The sequence below is a fragment of the Amphiura filiformis genome, chromosome 5 (assembly GCF_039555335.1).
Source record: "Amphiura filiformis chromosome 5, Afil_fr2py, whole genome shotgun sequence".
Lineage (NCBI taxonomy): Eukaryota > Metazoa > Echinodermata > Ophiuroidea > Amphilepidida > Amphiuridae > Amphiura > Amphiura filiformis.
The window spans coordinates 4707716-4735368 of record NC_092632.1 but is presented as its reverse complement, the minus strand read 5'-3'; the positions used below and the strand labels follow the sequence as shown (position 1 = coordinate 4735368).

The 27653-nt window shown below is 36.1% G+C and overlaps 1 protein-coding gene across 1 annotated transcript; it reads left to right on the top strand.

Annotated features, from left to right (window-relative positions):
• Window positions 1-191: 191 nt before the first annotated feature.
• Window positions 192-25300, top strand: LOC140151745 (WD repeat-containing protein 26-like; the record flags this gene model as incomplete). The annotated part of the gene is made up of 12 exons (XM_072174081.1): window positions 192-599; window positions 5460-5559; window positions 7417-7473; window positions 10257-10393; window positions 16834-16964; window positions 17434-17596; window positions 18622-18763; window positions 19065-19205; window positions 21678-21797; window positions 22665-22810; window positions 24462-24670; window positions 25134-25300. Coding segments are annotated over exons 1-12 (1716 nt in total), but the record flags the coding sequence as incomplete, so codon positions are not given.
• Between the last annotated feature and the right edge of the window lie 2353 nt (window positions 25301-27653).

Below are 27653 nucleotides of genomic sequence, written 5' to 3'. Positions count from 1 at the left end.
ATTACCTTAATTTACAGCAAAAATACTAATATTCTTACCCAATGATGAAGCCAAACTAGTAACGATATTGACTAGAATAAATAAAATGGCATACATGATGAAATATTGTACTTTTATTGTAATAAAATTGTTATTTATACACTTTCAGAGAAACAATATCGAAAATATTTAGAAACACTACTTTGTGTATTTCTTTTGGATGGCGATGATGACTTCTGTGTTCGCTGGGAAAATACTGTAAAGGAAGTTGTTGTTGGACGAAATTTAATGGACTTTCCTGGGCCTATGTAGTAATTTCCTCTACAATTTATCTTTGCCGCAATACTGGCATCGTCTTCGGACTCCGACAACGGTGGGTTGTCTCCTCCACCGGTGAAGAAACAGCGTCTTTCGACCATGTCAGCGAACGCCGTACACAATGGAGACTCATCATTTGCCAACAACGGGGCTGCTGCGCCCAGTGTTAATGTTACAAACGGTGATGCTGCTGCTTTATCAGACGATGAATCCTCTCCAAATATGCCTGTTAAGGAGCTTACTCCATGTGACAGAGACATCGTGAGATTGATTGGGCAGCATTTGAAAGGATTGGGCATGAAGTAAGTGCCTTATTTGCAAGGCCCTACATACCACCAATGCAATGCCCTGTTGGCAATGTTGTTATTTTTGCACCAAGTGCAGTGTTCCTTTAATGCACTCTTCTTGTTAAGGCGTTCTGTTGAGGAAATTGTTAGCAGACTGCTGTGCCATGACCAGCTATTTCCTTTACCACACTTCTTCATATTAATCTTCGCTATATTTTACTAACCACAGGAATCACCCAATAAATAACCATGGAGATAAATCAGCATTATTTTTCTTTTGATCTGTGGCCGGGTACTGCTGCCACTACTGCAAGCTATTTAGCTGTTGCTTCATCTAATATGTTTAATTCAACTTATTCAATAGTTGAATGGTTAATTTATGAAATTTGGTAGACTAAACCATGTTACTTATTAAATTAATAATTTACTGTTAGTGTTTATAGTCATATTGTTAATAATTGTGTAAATTATTTTAACTAAGGAAGGTGACCTGATATATTTGGAAAATCAAATTCTTTAAAATTTACGTATAACATACAATGTTATCCCTTTCAAGCACTCATGCAAATGAACATGTAAATGTGACTAATTCCATATGAAATTACTGACATTTACAGTGTGATATTGGCAGCTTACAGTGGTTTTTATTAATGCGGCTGTCAGTTGCAGTCCCTGCCCCTCATCAGGACCCGGGGATAGCGGGGACTTAGGCAGGGACGTAATTTTGGAAAATGTTACAAACAGTCCCGGCTAAGTCCTGGCGGGGCGGGCAATATTTTCTTGTACATCCCAGGCAAGTCCCTGCCCCTAACCCTGGGGCAACCTCCAGAAAGATCACAAAATGTGTACCAGTATGAATTATGAGATTTAAATGAAATATCAAAGAACATGGATTCCCCTGCGAAATGGATAGAACAGATCAGTGTTTCCCCCGCTTTACGACCCTGCACAGTTGAGAGTAATCTTTTATAATGTCCTGGGTAGATCCTCGGCCCTTTTAAGTTCTGTATTTTAATACGTCCCCATATATGTATAAGTCCCGGCTATGTTGTCCCGGCAGTGTGGGGACCCAATAAGCTGTTACATCCCAGGCTAAGTCCCCACTATTGCTAGGGTCCCGGGGGCAGGGATTGCAAATGACAGGCTCATGATAATAATCATGATTATGTAATACATGTGATGCGATGAAGCAAAATCAGTCGTAAATATTGATTTTGAGATATAGCCAAACAAAGGCAATATTTCCTTTTGTTTCCTGTTGTTTTGGAAACTCGATAATTGCTCAAGTACCTATGGAACTGGTTGCTCAATTTCAATGGGGTTTTCTGCAAAATGGAGCTTTGCAAATGCTTTTTACTATCCAATAAGAAACTGAGAATGTAATATTTCCGAGTTCCAACTGATTTTGCTTGATCGCATCACATATTGATTTCAAGTGAAAGACCCTATTTTTCTCAGTATCACATTGAAATTTAGATGTTGGACAACTAGGTTTGAAGAAATCCATTTTCGAATATATCAGGTCACCTTCCTTTAAAATGTATATCACTTTATCCAGCTTTGAATAAAAATCTTAGAACTTTTAGAAGAAATTTAGGGTCTATAGCTACACCAAAACCGGATCTTGTTATTATGACAATTTGATTGATTAGGTCGTGTGCAGAATCTTGTTAGCTCCAATTTGATACCAAATTTAATACCAAACACTGCCAATATGAAGTTGGTGCATTTTCAAAAGTTGCAAATAAAAACGATGCACATGGTCGAAATTGCTAAGCATGGTCAAGCTTGCTTGCCCACGATGGGCCCCTGCTGACTATCCCAAGTACCGGTACAATGCGCGGTTTATAATAATTTAATTGTTAATTTGCAAATCAAAAAGGGTCATTATCCATCATAGCTCAGATGATAGAGCACTAGTTTCGCAAATCGGAGGTCGCTGGTTCGAATCCCACTTCAGCCAAATTTTCTGAACTCCCCTTTTTCATAAATAATTTAAGGAACATGCTGATTGGTTCTGGTTCAACCTATCATTCTACATAAGTTGTAAATAAGGAGGCATTATAAAATTCATAATGTACTGGACTTTTGCAAATGTTGTCAAAAATTGGGAATATTTTCTATAGTAAATGTCTAAAACAGTGAGGCTAACTAACTAGAACTAATATTATTTTTTATAATTCAAACTTATATTGATTGATTGATTTACAGTACTTATTCCATCAAGATTTAGAAAAACTTTTTAAAGGAATAGATGAATAGATTACCGGGTACCGGTAATTAATCAATTAGACTAATTACTTTTTAACAAACAAATGCGCTATTTCTTCAAGTGTTATTTATTTATTTTTTGATTTAAAATATTTATTACCGGTACGAATAAGAAATAGGAACCATTATTACAAAATGTTGTAATTTATTTTTTGTATGATAACATTAATTAATCTTCAGTTCATCATCTTACATAATTTCACTGTATCCGTAAGATTGTTTACTTTGCAAACATTTGTGCATACAATGTATAATAAATATTCATGTACTTTTTGTACACTCAGTGTGCAACACTTCCCACAATGCATTTCTTCCCTGTACTGTAAGGCCGGTGTCGACAGGTCCTCTGTCGGAATCCTGTCGACAAAATGAATTATGTCAACATATCGACAGAACTTCGTCCATGGCGACATAGTGCTAAGGCAATGGCCCAGTAAAACTTGGTCAGGCAAGCTCATTTTCACTCAAAATATTGGCCATTTCCAATGTATTTTCAACAAAATGCAATGCCAAATCTTATCTTTTACCTACTATTTCGCCAATTTTTCATGTTATTTGCCTTCAGGGGTCATACTTTTGGCAGTATTTTGCCTTGTTTTCCGGTGTACATTGTACACTTTAATATCGCTACATGCTTGATATGTTCAAAGACGGCCATCTTGGAAATTTGCTGAAATTGCCGGCGGTGTTTCTAGATATTTTTAGGTTTAAATTTTTAAAATATTCGTAAAATCATGAAAAACAAAAGTCCTGGTATTTTTTCGGAACCCAAATGTATCGACACACTGTCGACGTCAGGATCGAAATAGTCGACATCAAAAAACCGACCCCGGCCCTACAGTACTGTACTGATGATTTGTTCATTATTCAGTACAGTTACAATTACATAATGTGTTATAATAGTGACAGGAAGTACCTGAATTACAAGAGCTGGATGTGCTCTGTTATTTGAGGCATTTTTGTTGTTGTCACAATTGACCCATGTTGCATCCGGGAAGAAATAAATTGTGGGAAGTGTGCAATATCTTCTCCAGTGTGCAGTTATGTAGGAAATATGCAAGGGTGATATTAAGCGGGACACAGGAGCCGTTTGGCTGCCGGAAACTCTGTAATGGCCCCTGGTTCCATCTCATTTGTAGTTACCAGGGGACACTTTTCTCACAAAACTGCCCCCCTGGACAGTGAACCAAAGAGTATCAAATTCAAAGCAACTAGTGCTTATTTAACCCATCCAGCATATCCTTATTGTTATTGGCCCCTTGGTAAATGGAAGTGGCCCTTGGTTTCTTCAAATCTTGGTGAATCAGGTGCCACTTTTTTTGCCGAAGTGGCCCCTGGTTCAAGCTCTCTTATTTTCACCCTTGGAAATTATATGGTTTCTTGAAGTCCACAAAGTTTGTAAATTCATGTTCAAGACTTTTAAGTCTTGAACATGAATTTACAAACTTTGTAAAAAGGTGGATGGTCCAATAATTCTAATCTGGGCACAAAAACCTTGGCCGGCCAATGTCCCCGTACCCCGTTCATGTGCCTATAGCACTGGACAGGTCTGTGGTTAAAAAACACTGCAGTGGGGTGTCTGAGGGCCTGAGGGGGTGTGCACCATTTTGACACTACTTTGTTTTAAAAACACCTTTTCTCTTCATCTACCGGTACGTACTTTCTTCCTTTTGTCTTTCCTTCCTTTTTGCCAATAAGTACCTGGGTGTTAGGGTTAATAATGCCTCAATTCCCTTCTAGCTTTGCTCCAAAGCCAACCTATTTTCCATCCAATTGAAAGAAAAAATGAAAAGACCATGCCATATGCCCTCTGACACTATAGTAAAGACCGGCGGTTGGTGTGTCGGGTAGACCAATATCTCAGGTAGACAGTGATCTTTACTGCATATATAGTGGTCCTACTTTACTTGTTGGTGACTTGTTATAGTGAAGCTTGCCTTGCAAGCTCTGTACAAATACATGTACTGCTGGGTGATGCATGGGAGTGGTATTAATTTTTTACAGAATGGATTGGCCTATATACCGGTACATTTTCTTTACTAATACTAACTAGTCACTCGCCTGGGTTTATTTTACTTGGGGATCTCTGGATCTTCTAAGGCACTGCGAGGGCTATTCCCTTCCTGTATTAGTTACCTTAAAAACCCTAACACTGCCAAACATAAAATACTTCAGTACACAAAGCAAGTGCAAGTATATATTGATCTAATTGCATTGATCCTCATTGGCTGGCCAAGGTGCACATCCAAGGCATGATATCCTTCCTGATGGGACCAAAACCACATTGGAGAAAATAACTTTTCTCTTCTTCTTGTTTCTTCCTTCCTTCCTTCTTTCCTTCCCCTTTGCCAATAATGCACTTGGGGTATTAGGGTTAAATAGTCAATGCAAACTTTTTTCCCATAACTCATGATACTCTGAAAAGCTTGAAAAAAAAAAAGAATTAACAAAATTCCCTGTCATGGCCCTTCAGCAAATTAAAAAAGAGGTTCAGGTTCAATGTGCAGCAGCATGATTTTGGTACCGGTAGTATAAATCTGCTGAAGTGTGATGACATCCATTTTAAATCATCCATGTTCCCCTCTCTTTCTTGTTCTTCATCAGCCGGACAGCAGAGCAATTGATGGCTGAGTCAGGATGTCGATTGGAGCATCCATCAGCGTCAAAATTTCGCTCTCATGTCATGTCAGGAGAATTTGACAAGGTAAAGTATTACCAATGTTTATTATACATGTGTATTGTATTATTCTATTGAAGTTGTGTTGGACAGTTGACAGAATTTTAATAATTTTGTAAATTTTCACCTTTACATGTATGTACATATTCACTCACAATTTTACGCTAAAATAATATAGGATGTCTCAAAAATATAGCAAAAATATTACAAATATTTCCATCCAAGTACATGTACTATTTAACTTATGTTCAAATCTGATATTTATAAAATACATTGTATCATACATACCATTTATACCATGCATGTGAAGTGTGTTTGGCTTATAAATTGGCGCGACATTTAAGGGGGTACTACACCCCTAGCCAATTTTTTGCTTATTTTTGTGTTTTTCTCAAAAATTATAGCGCATTGGTAACAAGTAAGATATGTATATTATAGGGGCAAGAACTACAACTACTGCACTGAAAATTTAGCAGCTCAAGGCAAGTAAATGTAGTTATTGATCAAATATTGGTTTTCCCTCATTTTTGACTGTAACTCCACAACTGTTGTCTGTGCTAAAATAAAATTTCCAGTGTAGCAGTTGTAGTCCTTGCCCCTATAATATACATATCTTACTTGTCACCAATGCTCTATAATATCCATTGAAACATGCTCATAGCATATCCTACATGTAATTTCCAGAAATATCCTTATATTCCACCTTAATGAAAATAATTAGCATTCAAAGCATACATTTTATGGGTAATTTCAAGTTCATCTGAGTTCAAATTTAAGTAAAGATTACTTATATATTTTCAGGAGGCTTGGTTGAAAGTTGTAAGTTCATTATTAACCAGTGTATTCAGGTTCACAACTCCACCAGGGGAATTGGCAACGTTTACTTTAACAAATCCTGTTAGCATCTTCTTTCATCTGATGAAAAATTCTTCTCTATCTTCATCTAAAATGTACTGCATATTTAAATCTTATAATGTTTTTCTTTGCCAAAAAGTACCGTACTTAGCCAAGTCAGTGTATCAGCTTGTTCTCAAAATTGATTAAATCATATATATAAGAAGTACTAGAATTATATTGCCTTTCCTTTGCCATGTTCAGCCCAGGTTGTCTCTATCATCATGCCAACATTATTAGCATGCACATCGGTGGATACGCATCCAGTTATAATTACATTCAAATGCAGTAAGCATCCTGAATGTTAATGTTAATATGTAATCAAATTTAGATTTCTCTCATGGAAATGAAATTCAAGATATTTATGGAATAGTTGAATAGTCCTATTTCCATTGTAAACAGAAATGTTACAACTCGGAGTCGGTGGTCTATTGTCAGATTTCAATAAAAGTACATTCCTGTGTCATCTAAACAAATGTTCATAGAGACATTAACCAGTCACATGTAAGTTTTGGTTTTAAAATTGCTTCCTCTTGTCCATGAAACTTTGTCCACAAGTAATTGACCTTTTCAGTAAATCCCATAAGCCTTTGCGAGTACACCTGATATGTCGTAATTTGACGTCAGTACGCGTCAGACCGATGCGCACATCGTTTGGCGAACATCGTAACTGCGCATTTCAAGGCGGCGTGACGTTAAATGACGACATCTCAGGTGTACTCCCAAAGGCTTGGATTTACCGAAAAGGTCAATTGTGTAAACTATATTTCAGGTCAAAGGTCATTTGATCATTTTCCAAATTGTTCACAAGGGTTTTGGGATCAAAATTCATTTTTAAAGGGTCAATTGGGGTAATTGTGAAATTTTTTTTAAATGAATGTTCAAAATTATTATAAGAGTGAGTTTTCTGATTACTCATACCATTACTTAACTGCAGACCTATTATGTTATGTGCTCTAAGCTTGTACTAAATGTTGTCATTCCCACCAGGCGGATGAAGACCTAGAGGAACTGAAATCTTTGATGGAATGTCCTCAAGGAATTATGGTAAGAATAATAAATAACAAGCATTATTAAATATTTACCTAAAAGACATAACAGTATGCATCAAAGTTTAAACCTGAAATAAAAAAAGGAAGCCCAGTTTTAGCTGCAAATTTTTATTCTTATGTATTTGTTGTAATATGTGTTGCTATGGTGACCCTTTGAATGAAAAAGGTGCAGATCCAAACATTGTACTTAAACTCATTGGGAATGTTGCTAAATTGTTGATAGAGCGCTATAAATAAATAAATAGCACTGAATGGTTGTCATTGTTTTTATCCATTTTGCTGTAGTCATCAAGTGTATTGATTATGAAAACAGGATGTTCTAGCACCTGGTCATCACTGGTCATCCTTGATCAGTGTACGTAGAACATACATCGTTACGCCAAAAATGCAGTTAAAATGTATCCAGAGCGGGGTTCCTGTTAAGGATTTTAAAATGTGCGTCATGTGTGACGCAAGTTTGCTGACAAGGTTGAAAAAACTTGCGTACAGACAGATTTTTGTGCGTCCATCTGAAATTCACGATCAATCATACCGGGAAATGCCGCGGAATTCCATGATCAGAACGGCAGCCCCTTGACCTTGTTGGTAAGACACGTACCCGTACCCCGGGTGTACACTTCATCAAATTGATAAAATAAAAGTGCATTTTCGCCGTGATATTCCATCTCCAATCGCTATGATAATTTTTCTCATTTCTGTGTCAGTTTTGGTCCGAAACGTGCTCGGAAACAGCTGCAAAAACATGCGCAAATTTTCGTACTTTGACTTCCGGGTTTCTTTCATTTTTAAAACGTGTTGTTGATGCTATAAAAGCTAAAACACGTGTTGCCACAAATAATACAAAAAAAGGTTATCATTTGGATTTTGTCTTTAAAATTGCTTTTATTCATCGTAACAATAATACTAATAAAGTAAACATAGATTATTTATGAGAAAATAAACTTAAAACATTAAAAACTGAATATTGTCAGCTTGTGATAAATAATTTAACAAACATTAACTGCACGTTAGCTGCACGTTATATGCTTTGTTTACTGTAAACAAAGCATCAATGGGGACTTTCTCATCAAACAGCGATCGTACGGAAAGCTTGCAAAAAGTGCACGATTTCCTGACGTTGCATTTACAAATATTACAGATTTTACTACAATTCTTAAGCAGGTGGGTCAAAATTTTGGGGCTTTTATTATCTTAAAATATAAAAGAATAAAATTTCGTATTTTTATCATCAATTAATGAATAAATTTAGAAGGTGTGTCTGCGTCCCACATGGACGCAAAATACTTCATTAGCCATGTGAACTTGCGTCCAAATTTGTAAAATACGCGTCTGGACGCAATGACGCACACTAACGGGAAGCCTGATCCAGAGCCAACAGCAATGGTCGCTAATTAGTGTATTGCATTTCAAGTTAGTGTATTGGAAACAAAACCTGGGGGTTTACCTCAGAATTTCCTTGTAATAGCAACACCATATGGGATACTAGAGCATGCGCAAATCGTAATAATTTGTAACATAGAACTTGGTGGTGTCTCACATGATAGTCGTATGCTTAGCCCGAGTCGCTCGGCTTATCTCGAACAAAATCGCCATGCGTAGCTATTGAAAAACGAGAGGATTCGCCATACTATCACGGCAATTTTTGACACGAAGATATAGGGATGATGACGCTGTGCCACAGTACATTTGTTTTTGTTGTATGGTAGTGAAAACTCCTGAGTGGTGTATCACTGACCATTTTGCTCTATCCAAAAATGTATAGCACAAAACATACACTTTGGGACGTTAGTCATGACATAATTTTGTGAATTCTGTCAAAAATGTGTAAACCCAATGATCAAGTATGTGGCAGCATCTTAAATGTCAGCACTTTAAAATTTTATAAGATATGTCTAGTGTTGCAACCTATGCAAAAGTTACAACATACATGTACACTACAGTGTTCAATGTATTTTCATTATTGATCTTGCATTTTGCATTTTGTTTCTGGTTAAAAGCTGTACACATTGTTTTCACTTGCATAACTTGTAAATTTAGTAATCATAAAATCAGGCATGATGCCATTTCTATACAGCCAGTAAGACGAACAATATAATTGATGATCGTACATTTCTTGTTGTTGTTGGGGTTTTTTTGGGGGGGGGGGGCAATGGGGCTTGATTATCTAAACAGGGATGCAAGTTTTCAGGCTTTTGCCTGAATTCAGGCTTTTTTGTTAATTTTAAAATTTTCAGTCCATTTTAGGGCAATTCTGGTCATTTTCACACTGCTTTTCAAGCTTATTCAGGCTTTTTGTCAAAAGTGGACTGTCATCCCTGTCTAAATAGCCAGAAAATGCTGATCAATGCAAATTTTGTAAAGAAAGTATGTCTCAAAGCTTGCAAAATATTTGAAACCAATACTGAATGCAGTTTATTCCTCCTCCTCCCTCCCTCCCTCCCTCCCTCCCTCCCTCCCTCCCTCCCTCCCTCCCTCCCTCCCTCCTTCCTTCCTTCCTTTCTTCCCTCCCCTGCCATTTCAAACTAAGTCAAAATAAGCTTGAGATGCTTGACACTTTCAAAACTTGTCAAAAATAATACAATAATAAAATATTATTGTTTTCACACAGTTCAAATTATTTAAAACATTTCACCAATAATTTCTCTGCGACAAAGGCATGCTGCAAAATGTACGAGCCCTTCAGCTTTGAGACATGTATACAAATTTGTTTGCCTTTTTTAACCTGGGAAATGCAATAACAGATATATATTCTCTCCTGTGTGGTCTTCTGTTTTTCAGAAAATGAAGTTTCTACTTTTAGAGCAGAAGTTCTTGGAGCATTTAGAAGATGGGAGGGTATTGGAGGCTTTACAATGCCTCCGACAGGAGCTTACTCCACTCAAATTTAATACAGAAAGGGTACATGTACTAAGTGGGTAAGTACTAAGTAGCATGATGTAGCAAAATATATTGAAAGTGAACTAACCAGTGGATGTTGACCATATTCTACCTACATGGGTGCTAATTAGATCAAATATGGTGTAGTAGTTAACTTAATGTTGTTCTTTTTAATAATTAATAATTATTTCATTTTATTACCTTTATTTCACAAGAAACTTTAGAATGTTGTATTATGTGCTATTATATAACATTGAAGTAAGAGAGGAAAAACCTGAACAGTCACAAAGACAAACAGGCAAGCCACCTTGGAGTCTTACCATCCAATAAGTTCCAATAAAACCGGCTTTTGATTTTGAAATCTTTAAATCTTAAACCAATTTGAGTGGAAAAAAAGATATCCAAATCCCACCTGGAATGAGAAATATCCTTATGTGTAGTAGTAAGCCTTGAGCTTAAATCTGTACACGACTACTTGTGTGCATAAATGTAAGGAGGTAATATAATTATGAGTATCAAATACATGTTCACAATCTCCTTAGCAAGCCTTATGTCTGCACACCTTGTACTAATGGTATGTATTTTGGAATAGCAAGTAACAATGAAATAACAACTATATTACTATCAGATCTCTGTTGTATAGCTTCTTAATACTCAATACTCATACTGTAAGACATAATTCCCTTGAAGTACAAACCCAATTACATCACTCCCGATGTCTATATATGGGTGTGAACAGGAATGGCAAAATGCCAATATGTCAGGTTTTTTGCCATTATACATGTACCTGTATTTTGACAGTGAATATTGCCAGGATTTAATATTACTAGCTATATGCATTCAATCCCACTATGCTGTATATAGGGATATGAACACTGATGTCAACTGGCAACTGATTATTGCTAAACACTGTGAAGTGTGATCTGTTATTCTTCTTTTTTATCATACTAGATATACCTTTTGGCTATTAAGTATTATTTATTGTTCAGTTTTGTATTTATTTATAACAACAACATTCAGATATGATTGATATTTCATTATAGGGAAATAGGGAATATCAACATATCATAATCAGGCTTGGAAACATTTATGAATTTTGGACCTTATTCTTAGGAATTTTGATGGAAGGAAGAAAATGTTGGTGTGGAAATAAAGAAATCCAATATAAAACAGAAATCCTATCATGAAGAGAAATTATGACTAAATGAAAGTCAACAATTGTTCAGCTCTATTCTGCCATTTATTATGCAGATTGATCATGATCTTCAAAATTACTAAAATAGTTCAGTTAGAAGAATAATATTGACAAATCAGCTGTTTTGTTGTTGACAATTTCCTGATTTCTTTGAATGGGAGGACAAGTGGGAAATAAGACATGTGGAGGATGTCACTGACTAGCATTTCCGTTATGTGTTTTGAACAACATGGGATTTGAGAAAAAATTATATTAGCACAACAAATCTACAAATTTGCACATAGTAATAAACATGTAATTACATGTAAAATTGCAAGACTTACTTTAATATCGGGTTCCTTCCTCTTTGAACAAGACAGTGATTATAAGTAGGTCATGTTCTTCTTCAAATCTAGGGCAATAATGTTCAATATAAAAAGGAAACGTACATGACCCCACATCAGCTTGTTCTTGGGTTGTGTCAAACACTGAATCAGAGTAGTCTCATCTCTAATGGCAGATGTCAATAACCTCTATTTAACAGTGATAGCTGAGAAGTTCACCTCAGATATATTAGAGTATCATATTCAACTAAGCACCCCACCCCTAATAATAGCCTCCTACCTCGAGTGACAAACGTCTAAGCGCCCCTTTTCAATATGTATGAACAGCTAAATTCTATCAACTGTCAGAATGATAATAGCTTATAAACCATCCAGTGTAGGATTATGATGGTTTTTACTTCAGATCAGGGTTCCTGCTACACCAAGTTTTGGGGTCTTTAAGTTTTAGCACAGTAAAATCATGAGGGACTCCATATTTTTCAAATTTGGAATTGTGTGTCTAAAATGTGATAAGCATGTCAAAATTTGTGTCCAAAGACTCCCCAAAATTGTTTGGGACCCCATAGTTTCAAATTTTGCAGATTATGGAGTCCCATAATATTTGGACCTAGCAGGAAGCCTGCTTTAGATACACTATAATTTGAATGTCTATGCATGGAATGAAAATTCCCATTTGTATTAGACTTTCATATCATTTTTTTAATAAGGCCCGCTGTGACTGAACTGTCCAGTTGCTAAGTAGAGCTGATATGGTATGAGTTTTTGTAGTAAACATTAGACAAGGTAATTCTGTGAGTGCATGTATGTGGGGATCAAAGAAGAGTACCCTGACATTATTGTGATGCTTGGGATCCTGGAGGAATTCCCATGGCAAACCTCCTCACAAATTGAGTGAAAATGTGTGGAAGACCTGTGAATCAGAAATGAAGCAGGAGAATAAGAAAAACACTCAAAGCTATCTTTTGACAGGTACAGGTATATAAATTATTCAGAATCTTGTATATTTAGCCTACTTTTTTTATCTGCATTAATGCTAAATTCTTCTCTTTTCCCCCTGATCACCTGCATAAGGGAGACAGGCTAATCAGATGTAACATTATATGCAGGGGTTTTGATTACAGACCAGTGTCGTTTTCTTGACCTGATTTCAGCTCAGCATTGGCATATTCCATTTAATATCCACTCCCCTGTGGAAGATTCCACTAACTTCTCAATGCCGATTGCACCTTATGTTCAATCCAGATGGACATTTCAATTAGTTGTGTTAAATTTCAGCTGAAAATAGTGGAAATTTATAAAATCCAGATGAATTTTGCATAATTTGGCCTAAAATTTTTAGACAATTTTATTTGGAATTCCAAAATCTTCCACACCATTTCCACTTATTATGAATGAAAGTGATTGGACCTCAGTGGGGGTATGGTTTTCAAATGGAACAGCCCATTTGGATGTTTTTATGTTTATACATTTTTTTTTGTAAGCACTGCAAAGAACATGGACTAACTAAAGCTGAATTTCTACTCCATCACTGAGCGACCAGCAATTGGTATTTGACCAAGTAGGTAGTGCGCTTCTTGTTGCGTTGGGAAGAGCGTGCTACCTCATTTGCGAAACCAATCGCTATCGCTCAGCGATGTAGTATAAATTCAGCTTAAGTGTGTATAAGCAAAGAGGCATGTTTTGATCCATAACCCTATCCTGTCCAATATGAAAACCCTGCGATTTGCAGCATCTTCAATTTACACTTTCTTGCACAGTAAATTGATCAGTAATTACTGTTGTGCAGCCTTGGGGGAACATAATCATGTAGAAAATATTATTAGCTTACATGTAGTTGGAGGCATATCTATTTACAGAGACTTTACATCATGGAAATGGTAGATTTCCATGGTTACACATTTTCTTGTTCTTTGTTATTGATTTACTTTTATTATTTATTCAGTTTAATTGAGGAACCCAGGTTTAGTTCTCTCATTATTTGCATTATATTTGATCACATATTTGAGGTTGCTAGATATGGATAGAAATTTGTCAAGGCAATCCCTAATAATAATGCTCTTGGCATTGCACACATACACAGGTTAGCGGGTAGCAAAATCAGCACTTTCAAGTGGAAAATGAATGGTTTATGCAATATGTTGCCAGCAAAGGATGTCATTGCATTATCATTAGGTTATGTTGTAATTTAAACATAATATTTGCACTTGATTATTTTTCATATGTTCCACAGATCCCCCAGCTATCATTAAAATGGAAATTATTAGACCTACAGAAACACTACACAATTAATAAGAGGCAATGTTTGTAAATATTACACCGGAAAAAATAATGTAAATGAATAATTATTAACATCAATCAACCACTCAAATGTAAGTTCATACATGCTGGTGATAAACATTTTCTAAAAGTTTATTTGTTGTCATTCGACTAAAAGTCACCATTGGTCAACAAAAGGGCAAGTCTAACACATCATCATAGGACTTCTGGTGAAGATGTGTGTCACACATCGTAAATTCATGGTTGAATATGTTGTGCTGAAAGCAATCAATCAGTCAATTAATAAATTTATTGTTTTTAAGTTTTTAATTAAAATCCACTCACTCACTCATTCACTTGCATATTTATTTATTTACTTTATTGATGAGATTGATCTATTGATTATTTACTTGATCCTTGTTATTACTAATGAACGTCAGGCAACAAATTTCTTTTCTGAAAATGTCTAATGATTTTAGGGGGTAAATTCCTCACCAACTAAGCCAGTAGCTCAAATTCAAAGAACACTTGTTTGAAAGGAAACCTCTAATATAAGCATGTTCTATCCATGTGAAGCACATAAACATGTATGTGAAGGTATGTGGCTAGCTTTTAGCATGACAGCCATTAAGATGAAACAACCTTTGCAAAGAGTGTTGTGTGAAGTGATGCAACATGACAAATCTTATTCGCTGTGTGAGCATGCATTAGATTAAGGTGACACTGTTGGCTACATTAGTTTTGCCATGTTAATTGGAGTGTGTTCTCAAATTCAAAGTTACCTTATGAAAGCAACTTTATAACAGAATTAGGTTTGAGAATGTAGCTTCCCCATAGCCCTGTGCATACTGCTCCAGTGCTCCTGGAGTGCTCCATATTGAATTTCTATTCTTTTAACAAAATGAGTGAAAACATTCTTAAAAGGAGTCTGCATCACCCTGATGTATAGATCTATATGCCCTGGTGCATTTATTCTTCAAAATGTGCATTTTTTAAAAACGTGTTAGTATTGTGTGAGATCGCAAGAACATTTTGTGAAAGAGCTGGATAGCTGCTGCATGCAAAATATGGGACCTGTACCCCTTCCTAAAAGCATATGACAGCTCCAGTGGGTAACAAACATGTATGTTGTTTTAATAAAATACACATTAAGATTTATGTGTTTGATTTTTCTATAGTATGCTGCATATTTGTTAATGTTGGCACAATGGTGAAAAGACTGTCACAAGAGCAATTTCATCCCCAAAACCATTTGTTTCAATAGTGAAATAAGCATAATGATTTTATGTATCAATGATGACTGCATATTGGTTTATTGCATATCAGAATTAATTGTATAAGTAGTTGACCTTCCTTTTAACATTTGAGTTGTCAAAGCAATAGGTCATCACAGGGAAGTACATACATGTATCATAATCATAGCTGACAAGCAGGGGATTGATTGATTCAACTCAAATTGCCTGTTAAATATTATCATACATGCACTGCACTGGCAGTAGTAATCATTTTAATTTTGTATTACCATGTACATGTATATGTACTGTTGGCAATAATAATTTTAATTTTAAATACATTATTGCTATGTAAATCAATATGAAGCATGTAAAATGTATGATAGATATCGGTTAATATTGCATAGCATGCATGACCTTTTAATGGTTGCAGGATAAAATCAGATTTATCTGAATATACAATATTTTGAAGCGTACATGTACATATACATTGTAATGGTGTTCTTGTAGAGTACCTTCCACACTTTTAATATAGATTGAAAATGATTTTATTTCTATATTTTAACATTCAATTAGTGGACAGTAGTATTTTCATACATGTGCTGACTACAGCTAGCCTTACAGTAGGATTAAGGGGTGGTGTAATAATGGGTACCTTCAGGGTGGGGGTTTCCCAAGGTCATCAGAGACTCCTTCAGTTGATATTTAAAAAAAATGAAAATGTAGGTATTCATATGTACCTTGACTGGACTTAAATAGATTTGTGTATTAACATTGCACAAGCTCAAAAGGGAAGGAATGTTTCCTAAAATGGTTCTCATGATTTAATGTTAAAATTCCTTTTCATTGTTTACTACTATCATTATGCAAGTATAACTGTTCTCACAATCATGACAATGCATTAAGTAAAAATCCACATCTACTGTATGTCGCCAGTCTCCACCATCATTGTTCATACAGTCAACTCATTAATCAGGTCACAAAATGACTTACGGGCTATTCTAGTTGAAATCCATACACCCCCTATGGAAGACATGAACTTGATCTCCCTCACAGGGGGTGCAGATGTCAAATGGAGCCACCCATTCAGGTAAACCTGTTTGTAATTCGCACTCCCTATATGAAAGATGGTGTAGGATTTCAACTTGTGTAGCCCAATGTATGCCTACTTGCTGGGTAGCAAGAGTTTACCATCAAAAGGTTGTTTGATGAAGTACATACATGATATGACATTATTTTGATCATTTTGGATTTATGCATGTCTTTTCAAGATGACTCATTGTGACATAAAGATTGCATGATTTAGTTTAATTGAGTACAGTACTTGGCCAACATATTTTGGGTTTAACAGGGGACAAAATGGAATACAGGAAATGGAATACAGAGGCTGAAGCTGTGACCACAGACCACATTTCTAGGGTCTGTGCTGTGACTTGAATTAAATGTTTTTTAATTTTTTTAATTTGATTCAGGTTTTTAATGTGCACGAACACAGAAGAGTTGCGCAAACGTGCTGATTGGGAAGGCAAAGGTGGATCATCAAGAGCCAAGCTTATGGAGCAGTTACAAGGTATGGCAAGCAATGATCAAAACTGTATACAGGGTAAGCATGATGCAAGGGTTACAGTTCTGGACTTTGTGGCAAAGTGCTTTTCAAGATATAGATTAAAATAGACAGAAAAAATAAGGAAAATAACAAGATAATAATAATTTAGCAAATGAGGTGTTATTTTCAAGCTTGCAAAATGCTTTCAAACAAGAAATACTGAACACGAAATTGACTTCATCTGCAAAGTCCCCCCTTTTGATGTGCAGTATCTCATAAAAGGTGCTATATATAGGCCTAGCTATATGAATCAAAGATAAACAGATAGTAGTGACGAGCTTTGTTCAAAGTCTCTGCACTTTTTTAGGAAATAATACTGTGACATTAGGTAAAACATGTCCCGCAAAATGTGAGATTTGTGGTGATAGAGATTAAGAAAATAATTTCCATTGAAAAAATCTTATACTTAAATGTTGTTTGCCTGTTTGTGTGTTTGTTTGTTTGTGTAATGACTTGTTATTTTCAGCATTCTTGCCGCCATCAGTGATGTTGCCACCCCGTCGTCTATACACACTACTCAATCAGGCAATAGAACTACAGAAACACAGGTGTCCATATCATAACACCAATATCAAAGCTGAAGATGGCTTGCAAACTATATCATTATTATTTGATCATATATGCAGTAGGTAGGTGAAATCGCTACTTACATTTGTACAGATATGCATTAAGGATGGCAAACTGCAGTACCTTATACTTGACTTTTGAAACAAGTGTTTTGGCAGGTAGTTGTCATTTGGATGACTGATGAACAGTGAAGATTGTAACATTTCCATAAAAACAGATTTACTTCCACAAAATGTTAGATTTCACTCTCAGGATATATGTTCCCTTTTAATTTTGAACTGAAAAAATGAGTCAAAACAAAGAAAGTTACTAAGAAAAAGAAGATACCAGCGCCTGTTGCTCTGTTGGTTGTGACTGAGATCGGTTCCTTTGATGTGTTATTACCATTCTGGACACCTTGTACATTCAGTGCTATTGCGTATGTGTTACAACTAATATTTTGATTGTATGAATTAAAGTCATTACTCAGTCCTTTTATTAATAAATCTCAGATTTTGTCATAACTACAGTACATAAACACTGATTTTTGCAGAGTAAGTTACAATTGTGTAAAAATCAGAATTGGAGGAAACATTGAGGGCATCCTCGTCAAGTGTTACAATGTTGTATAGTCCTTTGAACATCCTCTTTTGTTTACATATGATCTTACATTGGCTCAAATTTGTTCTGAAAATATTGGGATGTTCAAATTGATATTTCTATGATTGCTGTACACATATCTGCTATGTTTATTAAGTGTGGCCTAATTGGGTGTGACTTTGGCACTCCACACCAAAAAGTGAAGAATCTGACCACATTGGGCTTTTTTTTCATGTTTCCAGTCAAACTAAGTCAATAAAATCAACTTGCAACAAGAGATCACTTCAATACCATGATTGAATATTGTAGTGTTTCTAGTTCAACAGTCGGTGTACTAAAAGAAAACAATTAATGAAATTTTATTTGGTTGGACTGCCGCTTATTTAAATCCAGGACTAAATAAAGCAAGTGAATATAGTTTGCAGTGTTTATAACTTAATAAGTATTGTCGTATATAAGAATCAGATGCCTTACATAGAACCCTTCGTGTTTCTTGGTCTGTATAAAGCAGGAGTCAATTTCCGTCAAAGACCAGGCAGGTTCTTCACGATCACTGTGATGAAGTTTGGTTCTGCAAGTTCTCTCCTGATGGAAGCAAACTAGCTACTGGTTCTAAAGATACAACTGTAATTATATGGGAAGTCAATAAGGTAAGACAATAAAACCCATTTTCATAATACATAGAACATGATCAAATATTTCAAAAATCAAGTTTTTGTTTCAAGCATCTAGAGTAGCCTCTTGACTCATGTTTAATTTAATAATAAAATTATTCCTAGATGAATTATTGCTAGATCAGTTGCAGTTTTTGGATTTTTGACCCTTACTTTTGGTAATTAGGTTGTTCATATGAAAGGCATTTATCAGGTTTATAATTACCAATTAACACACAAATTATGCAGCATTAACTTTTCAACTGTGAATTGACTATATTTTGTTTATTCCTTGCAGGAATCTCTAGAACTGAAGAAATGTAAAACATTAGAAGGTCATTCATATGGTGTGTCATTCCTAGCCTGGAGTCCAGATAATAAGTATTTAATAGCATGTGGACCCGAGGACTGCTCAGAACTATGGGTCTGGAATGTAGAGGTAGGTATCACATGCATCAAGGCTACAAACTAAAGTTAATTAAGATCACTTGTCACTATGTGCCCCATTTCTGGTATTATCCCTTGGCTATGACTCCACCAACCCGTATTGATGTTGACACCGGTTCATTTCCATTAAGAAAATATAGGTTACTATAAGCAAAATAACTAATTCTTGATCATGAGAGGATGAATCTTCTGCGTCAGCGTACTTTTCATAGAACAACACGATCGCGCAACATTTCATAACGGAACCTTGACCTTGCCTAGCAACGACCTTGTGATTGGTCAATTCTCAAAAGCTGTGTTTGCACCATAAGCGCTGGTCTTTGCGTAGTACACTTGACGCAAATATTTGTGCATACCCAAGTTGGCTCTCGTGATCGAGAATTAAATATTTTGCCTATAGCAAGCTGTGGGTTGTTAAGAAAAAAAAGATCATAAATCACAATTCATTTCAGTTTGCTGGATTTCAGAATTGTATGCCCCAAGGTCAAATAATACAGGAGGAATGTAGAAATAACTTGCGTACTGTATGAATGAATGAATGAATGAATCTTTATTTCCATAATAAAAAACAACAAAATACAAAGAAATCAACATCATAAAAATAAAACAGACAATTATGGAGGAGATGATCGAAAGGCCAATAAGGCCAGCATTGAACATCCCCTTACAAAACTAAATTAATACAACAACAAACAAACAGAGTATATTAAGCCTATCACACAAGCACAAAAACGGGGCTCCAAGAACTAGTTGTAAAATGAGATAAGCTGTGTTTTATATTTGTTTCGAAAATGTTTGAGTTTGCTACTTTAAGGTTATCGTTCAGGGAATTCCATAACAGTGGGCCGGTAGTCCTGATTGAATGATCAGTGAATACTTTCTTGTTTCTTGTTTGATTATACTTATTACTGTTTCTTGTGTGATAGCTATGAATATCGGATCGTTTTAGAAAGTATTGACAGTTGCTTCCTTGGCCGATTGGGTATTGTACTTTTACATAATTACAGATGATATGATAAGGGGGTTAGGAGAAGATGAGTTGGGGAGGGAAGATGACGTTATGTTTTCCTGTAAACTTGTGATGAGAGCTTATTTTAAGCGTACATGTCGTATTTACTCTGTTGAAATGCACTTGTCTCTGATTGGCTGCTGAGGCGATCTGCTGATGTTGGGTGGAAATTTATGAATGAACTTTGCACTGTACGCGTTGTTAGCTCCGACTTTTCAACATGACTGTTGTATGTTTTCTTCAAAGGTTTATGACAGGTATCCCTGTCTTTCTCTCTCATTCCTGATCCTTCTTAACGTGGCTGTGTACTCTAGACATTGATTCTTTCGCGAAATTGAGTTTTTTTGATATGTTTGTACTTTGTTATGTTTTTTATAAATACAAGGAATGAAAATCCAGATTTGTAAACTCCAATTGCAATATTTTAAGGATTTTATTTCACTATTCCACTCGTGTTTGAAATTGAAAAGGAAAGAAAATCTTTGTTGTACCAGCAGGGTACACGCGCGCAACAACGCATCGCGTTGCGTATCGCGCAATTTGTTAACGACAAATACGCTACGCACGCGCGACGCTGATCTGCATGCGTGGCGCATCTTATGGAAACACCACGGAAGCACAAAAACCTAGTGGTCAAATGGCTCCGTTTTAGCTGATAAAATGTGGGTTTTTTTCAAGTTCTTTCCCCCAATTTAAATATCAAGTTATGAATGGATTTCGCTCACACTTCTCAAGGGGCCGTGGATTTACCCGATGTTTATGTAATGTAAGGTAGAAAAATAAAACTGCTGCATTCTCCTGCGAGATTCGATGAAAGTGCAAAATGTGACCACTTTAAACTTCAACGGCCATTATTTCAATGTTCATTTTCTCGGTAAAATGACGATTTAGGTACACGATAACTCAATAAATACAGCATCTATAGGTAAGCAAATATGATCATCGTAAAAAGCATGATCGACTCAAAAAACGGTTTTCTCATTTTTTTATATTTTGGTCTATTTCCGATTTTAGGCATCATTTTGTGCAAATAGGCGTTTGTGAATTTTAAAAGTTCAATTTGATGCCTTATATGGTCAATATCTCAAAAAATAAGGCCAATATCAAAAAATAAAAATAAAACGTTTTGGAATGGAGCCTCAAGATTGAGCTAAAAACAAAATAAAATATTTTGGAAAGAGTGTTTTTTGTTATGATGTACCTAACAAATATTGCCAAAAACTCACTTTTTGTGATTTTCTTCATAATTGTTGTTTTTACCCCAAATCTGTATTTATATTAAGATTTATTGATGTCTTGCCTTCATAAAAATGTATACTTTTATATGTCTTATGCGAATAATTACAAAGTTATTGCACTTTTACTACATGCATGTCTGAGAGTACACAGCTGCCTTAAGGGCTATTATGGATAACTCCGTAATTCATTCTTTTCCATCACTTTTGTCGCTTTCAGACTGGAGAAATTAAAGTTAAGATGAGTCAGTCGCCTGAAGACAGCTTGACAAGTGCCTCGTGGAATTCAGATTGTAGACGGTTTGTTACAGGGGGAACAAGAGGGCAGTTTTATCAATGTGTAAGTTGCATGGACCATAAAATATCATTCCATCTGAAGAGTATGAGGAAGCTTTACATTTTCTAACTGATTCTCTTGCATTGGGTTGAAAAATGAAAACCTTGGTGTGGTGCTCAATACAGGCAAGATGTGATATTATCCCTGTACTGTCACCATCTTATTTGGTGTATTGTTTAGTGCTTAGATACTGGCTATAAAAATTAGCCAAAGGTTTGATCAGTAGCCGTCACTATGGAGCTCAGAGCCAGATAATGATGCTCAGAGCCAGATGCATCCTTGACATCCTGCACATGGCTTGTGACAGTTTTCTGATGCTAAAACTGCATTGACCAATACTACTTACAGTTATTGTCTCTGGCAGTTGGCAAGAGAACAAATATGCAGGGAACCATTGTACATTTGCCAATGAAGCATCAAGGTCAGGGGTGCCAGCGAAAATGAAATATATCCAAGCTTTAAATTGACTGTGTACAAGTACATTTCATTGTGGTTTATCTTGTGTCTATAACTGTAAGGTCATTTCATGTTCCACAGTTGTTGATGACTATTCAATTCAATGTCAAATACTTCAAGTGACAAACAAAAGTATTCAATAGCTCATAAAAGTATAAATATGCAAAAGATATATAAGATATAAATACGATGAGGATTATATCATTCTTCTTAATCTGTTTCAACTAGGTGTGGCAACAATTTTTTAACACTTGTCACATTCCTCAAGTTCTTTTTGACATCAAAAAAGTATTCACCATCACATTTAATTCATTTATTTTTATGAAAATCCAAATCCAAACCACAACACACTCAACGTCTGACTTCACAGATGTTCAAATGTAACCATGTTTGTTTGTTATGTTACCTACACAGGATTTAGACGGCAATGTGCTAGATACATGGGAAGGTGTTCGTGTGCAATGTCTAACCATGAAGAAAGATGGAAAGACCGTATTAGCTGCAGATACACACCACCGAATTAGGGCCTACAATTTTGAAGATCTTACTGATCAACATATGTAAGTAAACAGGTTGAAGATCTTACTGATCACCATATGTAAGTAAACAGGTTGAAGATCTTACTGATCAACATATGTAAGTAAACAGGTTGAAGATCTTACTGATCAACATATGTAAGTAAACAGGTTGAAGATCTTACTGATCAACATATGTAAGTAAACAGGTTGAAGATCTTACTGATCACCATATGTAAGTAAACAGGTTGAAGATCTTACTGATCACCATATGTAAGTAAACAGGTTGAAGATCTTACTGATCACCATATGTAAGTAAACAGGTTGTGGTTGCAGTCAGTTCACCATTGGACATTCATAATTATATCACTTACACAAAAGTCAGCGCATTGGTTATTACCAGTAAAACAAATATTAACTGTCTTAATCTGTGTAATAGTAGATCTAATAGTGGATATAATAACTAACCGTATTGGTTCTTGAAATGGAACAATCCATCTTTCACCTTGTGATTTTATTATGCCTCCACCGCGAGGCATACTGTTTTTGCAATGTCCGTGCTTCCGTGCTTCCGTCCTTCCGTCCTTCCGAAGCTTCCGTGCTTCCGTCCGGACGCTTATATCTCGGCATGCATGGGCGGATTGACTTCAGATTTTCAGGATAGGTGGGTCATGGTCAAAAACTCTGGCTACTTTTTTTTGGGTGAGGTTCAAGGTCATCTACTGAGGTTAAAGGTCATTTGAGGTCAGGGGGCCCATTTTCCTTATTTACCTCTTTTCTCAGAGACTAGGGGTCGTACGTTCCTCAAACTTGGTGGGTGGGTGCATCTTGACCCCAGGCAGAACAAGTTTGTATTGGTTAGTGGGTCAAGGTCACCTGAGGTCACCCAGGGGTCATCTGAGGTCAAATGAGCAAAAACTGTTGTATGGCCATGATACTTGGTACATACAATCAACATTTAGAGCCAAATTTTTGGAAGGTCATTTTGGGGTCACCCAGGGGTCATCTGAGGTCAAATTAGTAAAAACTGTCGTATGGGCATGAAACTTGGTGGGTACAGTCAACATTTAGAGCGAAATTTTTGAAGGTCATTTTGAGGTCATCCAGGGGTCATCTGAGGTCAAATTAGTAAAAACTAGCATATGGGCATGAAACTTGGTGGGTACAGTCAACATTTAGAGCCAAATTTTTGGGAGGTCATATTGGGGTCATCTGAGGTCAAATTAGTAAAAACTGTCATACGTGCATGAAACTTGGTGGGTACAGTCAACATTTAGAGCCAAATATTTGGAAGGTCATTTTGGGGTCATCCGGGGTCACCCAGAGATCATCTGAGGTCAAATTGATACAAACTGCTTTGTATCAACTTTTGAGTGCCACATCGCTCCCTTTGGTGGAGGCATCACGGTCGACGCTGCGCGTCGAAAACCGCGACATCCGAGAACCGCGGTCCATCTAGTTTGAATCATTACACTCATACACAGTTAATATTTGTATACTGACACACCATTAACATTATACAATATCTGACATCTTCAAATTATATGATATGGCCAGGCAAATCTTTCTTAGCATTTGTCACAAAGCAAAAAACACACTTAAAACAATGAATTAACTGTATACAGGTCCTTACTATACAATTAGCTGATCCATTTTCTGATATGTTTTGTGCTAATATTGCTTTTTCTTGCGGCAGGATTCAAGAAGATCATTCTATCATGTCATTCACAATAAGTAGCGATGAGCGTCAAGCGTTACTGAGTGTAGCGTACCAAGGAGTGCATCTATGGGATATCAAAGACAAGGTGCTCATACGCAAATTTCAAGGTGTCACACATGGTTACTACACAATACACTCATGTTTTGGTGGGGTCAATGAGAAGTTTATTTCCAGTGGTAGTGAAGGCAAGTATCAGCAATATCATTGTAAAGCAATTACACATTTCTTGTAGCAAAGTCTCAAATCAATTTTAGTGGCAAAAGACTGTCTTGTCATGTTTATCTGTCAAATTTGTGTCATACTCAGAAGAGATTCAACTTAAATGAGTCTAGACTCAGAATAGCCCTGTGCTAAATCTGCCGTATATTTGGATTGTCATGGTGGGAACTAAAATACTGTACCGCCAGTATTCATTGGCAAAAGCCTGAATATTTGGCATCTCAAATTTTGAGTAATGTGAAGATTTGTGCATGGAATGCTTAGCTGGCGTTGACATACTGTATTACAGTTTGGACGCAAACAAGCACACATTTTCAATTTGTTTGTCTGGTGCATGGCACTATATTACACAGGATCCAAAATCTAATCATGTGTTATATATGTGGTAACATCTGTTGATTAATATTTATTTGCTTTTCCTCATTACAGATAATAATGTATATGTGTGGCACATCAAAGGTGAAATGCCAATAGCTGTATTGCAAGGTCACACAAGGACAGTGAATTGTGTTTCTTGGAACCCAGTGCTTCCTAATATGCTTGTCAGTGTGTCAGATGATTGTACAATAAGAATCTGGGGACCAGAAAATAATGGTAAGTGGCAAGACTCATTCATAGAGTACTGCAGCAGTATGCTGTACTGCAAGGTCACACAAGGACAGTGAATTGTGTTTCTTGGAACCCAGTGCTTCCTAATATGCTTGTCAGTGTGTCAGATGATTGTACAATAAGAATCTGGGGACCAGAAAATAATGGTAAGTGGCAAGACTCATTCATAGAGTACTGCAGAAGTATGCAGTACTGCAATGATCTGAACCACTGAAAATGCAGTGAGGCACATTGTGTGTTTTCCTATACCAAAAACATGGCTACCCATGATGATGATATCATACATGTACATGAATCATGTGTAAATTGATTGAATGAAGTTCAAATTGATCTTGAATTGATTATGAATTAATGCATTGTGTATCTTACACATCATTGTTAATGGGAATTGAATACTTTTTGTGCATGATATACATTGCAGTACGTAATCTGACTGTCTGATATCTGAACATATTGGAAATGATCCGTATGCTGTAGCCAATATGTTGCTGTTTTAATCATCATCCATTTTTTCATTAGAATAAAAGATAGGTAGTTTAGGGTAGTCAAAATGATCCAATTTCATCATATGCTATTTCCACCTAGGATGAATGCCCTTGTCCCTTGCACTTATAGATGTGGAGTTTCATGTCAGTGTTCAAATCCTTTTTGAACAAGAGCCAAAAATGTGCATCTGAAGGCCCAAACATCTTTCAAGTGTAATATTTTACAGAGTCAATGAAACCATATGATAGCCAAAATCTCCATTTTGATGAAGAAAAAGTGGGGATGCAGTTGTTGATTGGGTGTCCTTGAATTGTTACGGTTAAAGCTGAATTTATACTCGATCGCTTTTTCGCTTTTGCAGAAAAGCGATTATCATGCATGCTCAGTGTTTACTTCTGTTTTCAGAGCGTCAAGCCAGGCGTCAAGCCGATCAATCGATACAAATCGCTGAGGCAAAAACAACGTCGCTTTTGCGAGTTGGAGAAATCTTCACTTTCAAGCGATATCTCTTGACACCTGAATGCATCAACCAATCATTTTCTATCAACTGGATCTATTATTTTGCTCATTAATTTACCTTTCTCGATTATTAAATTTGGTGATGGATAAATTCAAAGCAATAATTATTGACAGCAATGTTCTAAAAATGTATTTTGTGGTATTTAGAATATTTTAATTGTCGTCTGCAATCTCTATCGCAGTGATAAGGATAAATGCAAAAGCGACAAGCGATGCATCTCAAAATTCGGCGATTGTCCATCGCTTTCCAAAAGCGGTGCATTGCAATCGCTCGGTGATCTAGTGTACAGATATATCATTTATAATTTTGCTCATGTTTTTCTTTCTTTGTGTTTGTTTTATTTCAGATGAAGATGGAAGCACAGAGGTTTGACCTTAATCTCCAGGTGGCAGAAGTTCTTCTCTAGTGAAACAGGACAATGCTAGTTGGGACCAGATCAAACTGGTTTTCTGTCACCTTGTTGTAAATTTACTGGAGTATTTTATCACTTAAAACAAATGCAGAATCATCATGTTTATGATTTTTGATTGAGCACCATGCAGTGTTGCTATATTGAAATGCTCATCTTCACGATTGGGGTAATCGCAACTTGCCCACCACCATGAAAATATTCCCTCATGTGACCGCACAACAAAAATTGCTGTGTATTTGTGCTAATAATTCTACTGATCACTGCTCATTGGCAATTCTGTTTGGATCACAGCACCCTCAATAATTGACTTCTTGCTGCTCTATAATATCCATAATGGGATATATCACCCATTCAATGGGCAAAATACACCCAGAATTGGGCTTTTGTTTGCCTACTTTCACAATTTTGTGGTGACTTCACCCAAGTGGATTGCTATATCTTGATTATCTTCACCCAAGGAGTTGCTATACCTTACACAGGGAATTGCTTAACCTTGGCAACGATGATTTCATGCATCAATTGAGACATGAAGGGTTACAAGTATGGCGTGGGTGTGATGTAGAGACATTCTGCTGCTGCTACTGACAACTGTTTTGCATTGAGCCAATAACTGTTTTTACAAAGTATTTATTAGACTTGAGAGCATTTTTTAACATTGGTGGTGAGATTACAACACTTTGTAATCGACATAGCTTACTGGCTCTATATGTATATTTTGTGAAGTTGTGTGAAACCTTACATTTCTTAAACATAGAGGATAATATGTACAAGCACATAAAATTCTTTCCAGAATTTGGTGATCTGGTGATGTTGTTAATTTTGTCATCAAGTTGGTGAATTTGTCTAGTTGCTAATATTTGTTTGAGTGGTTGTGATCATCCACACTTGCAAGTCAGGATGTGGTACTTCTCTCTTTGTGTAA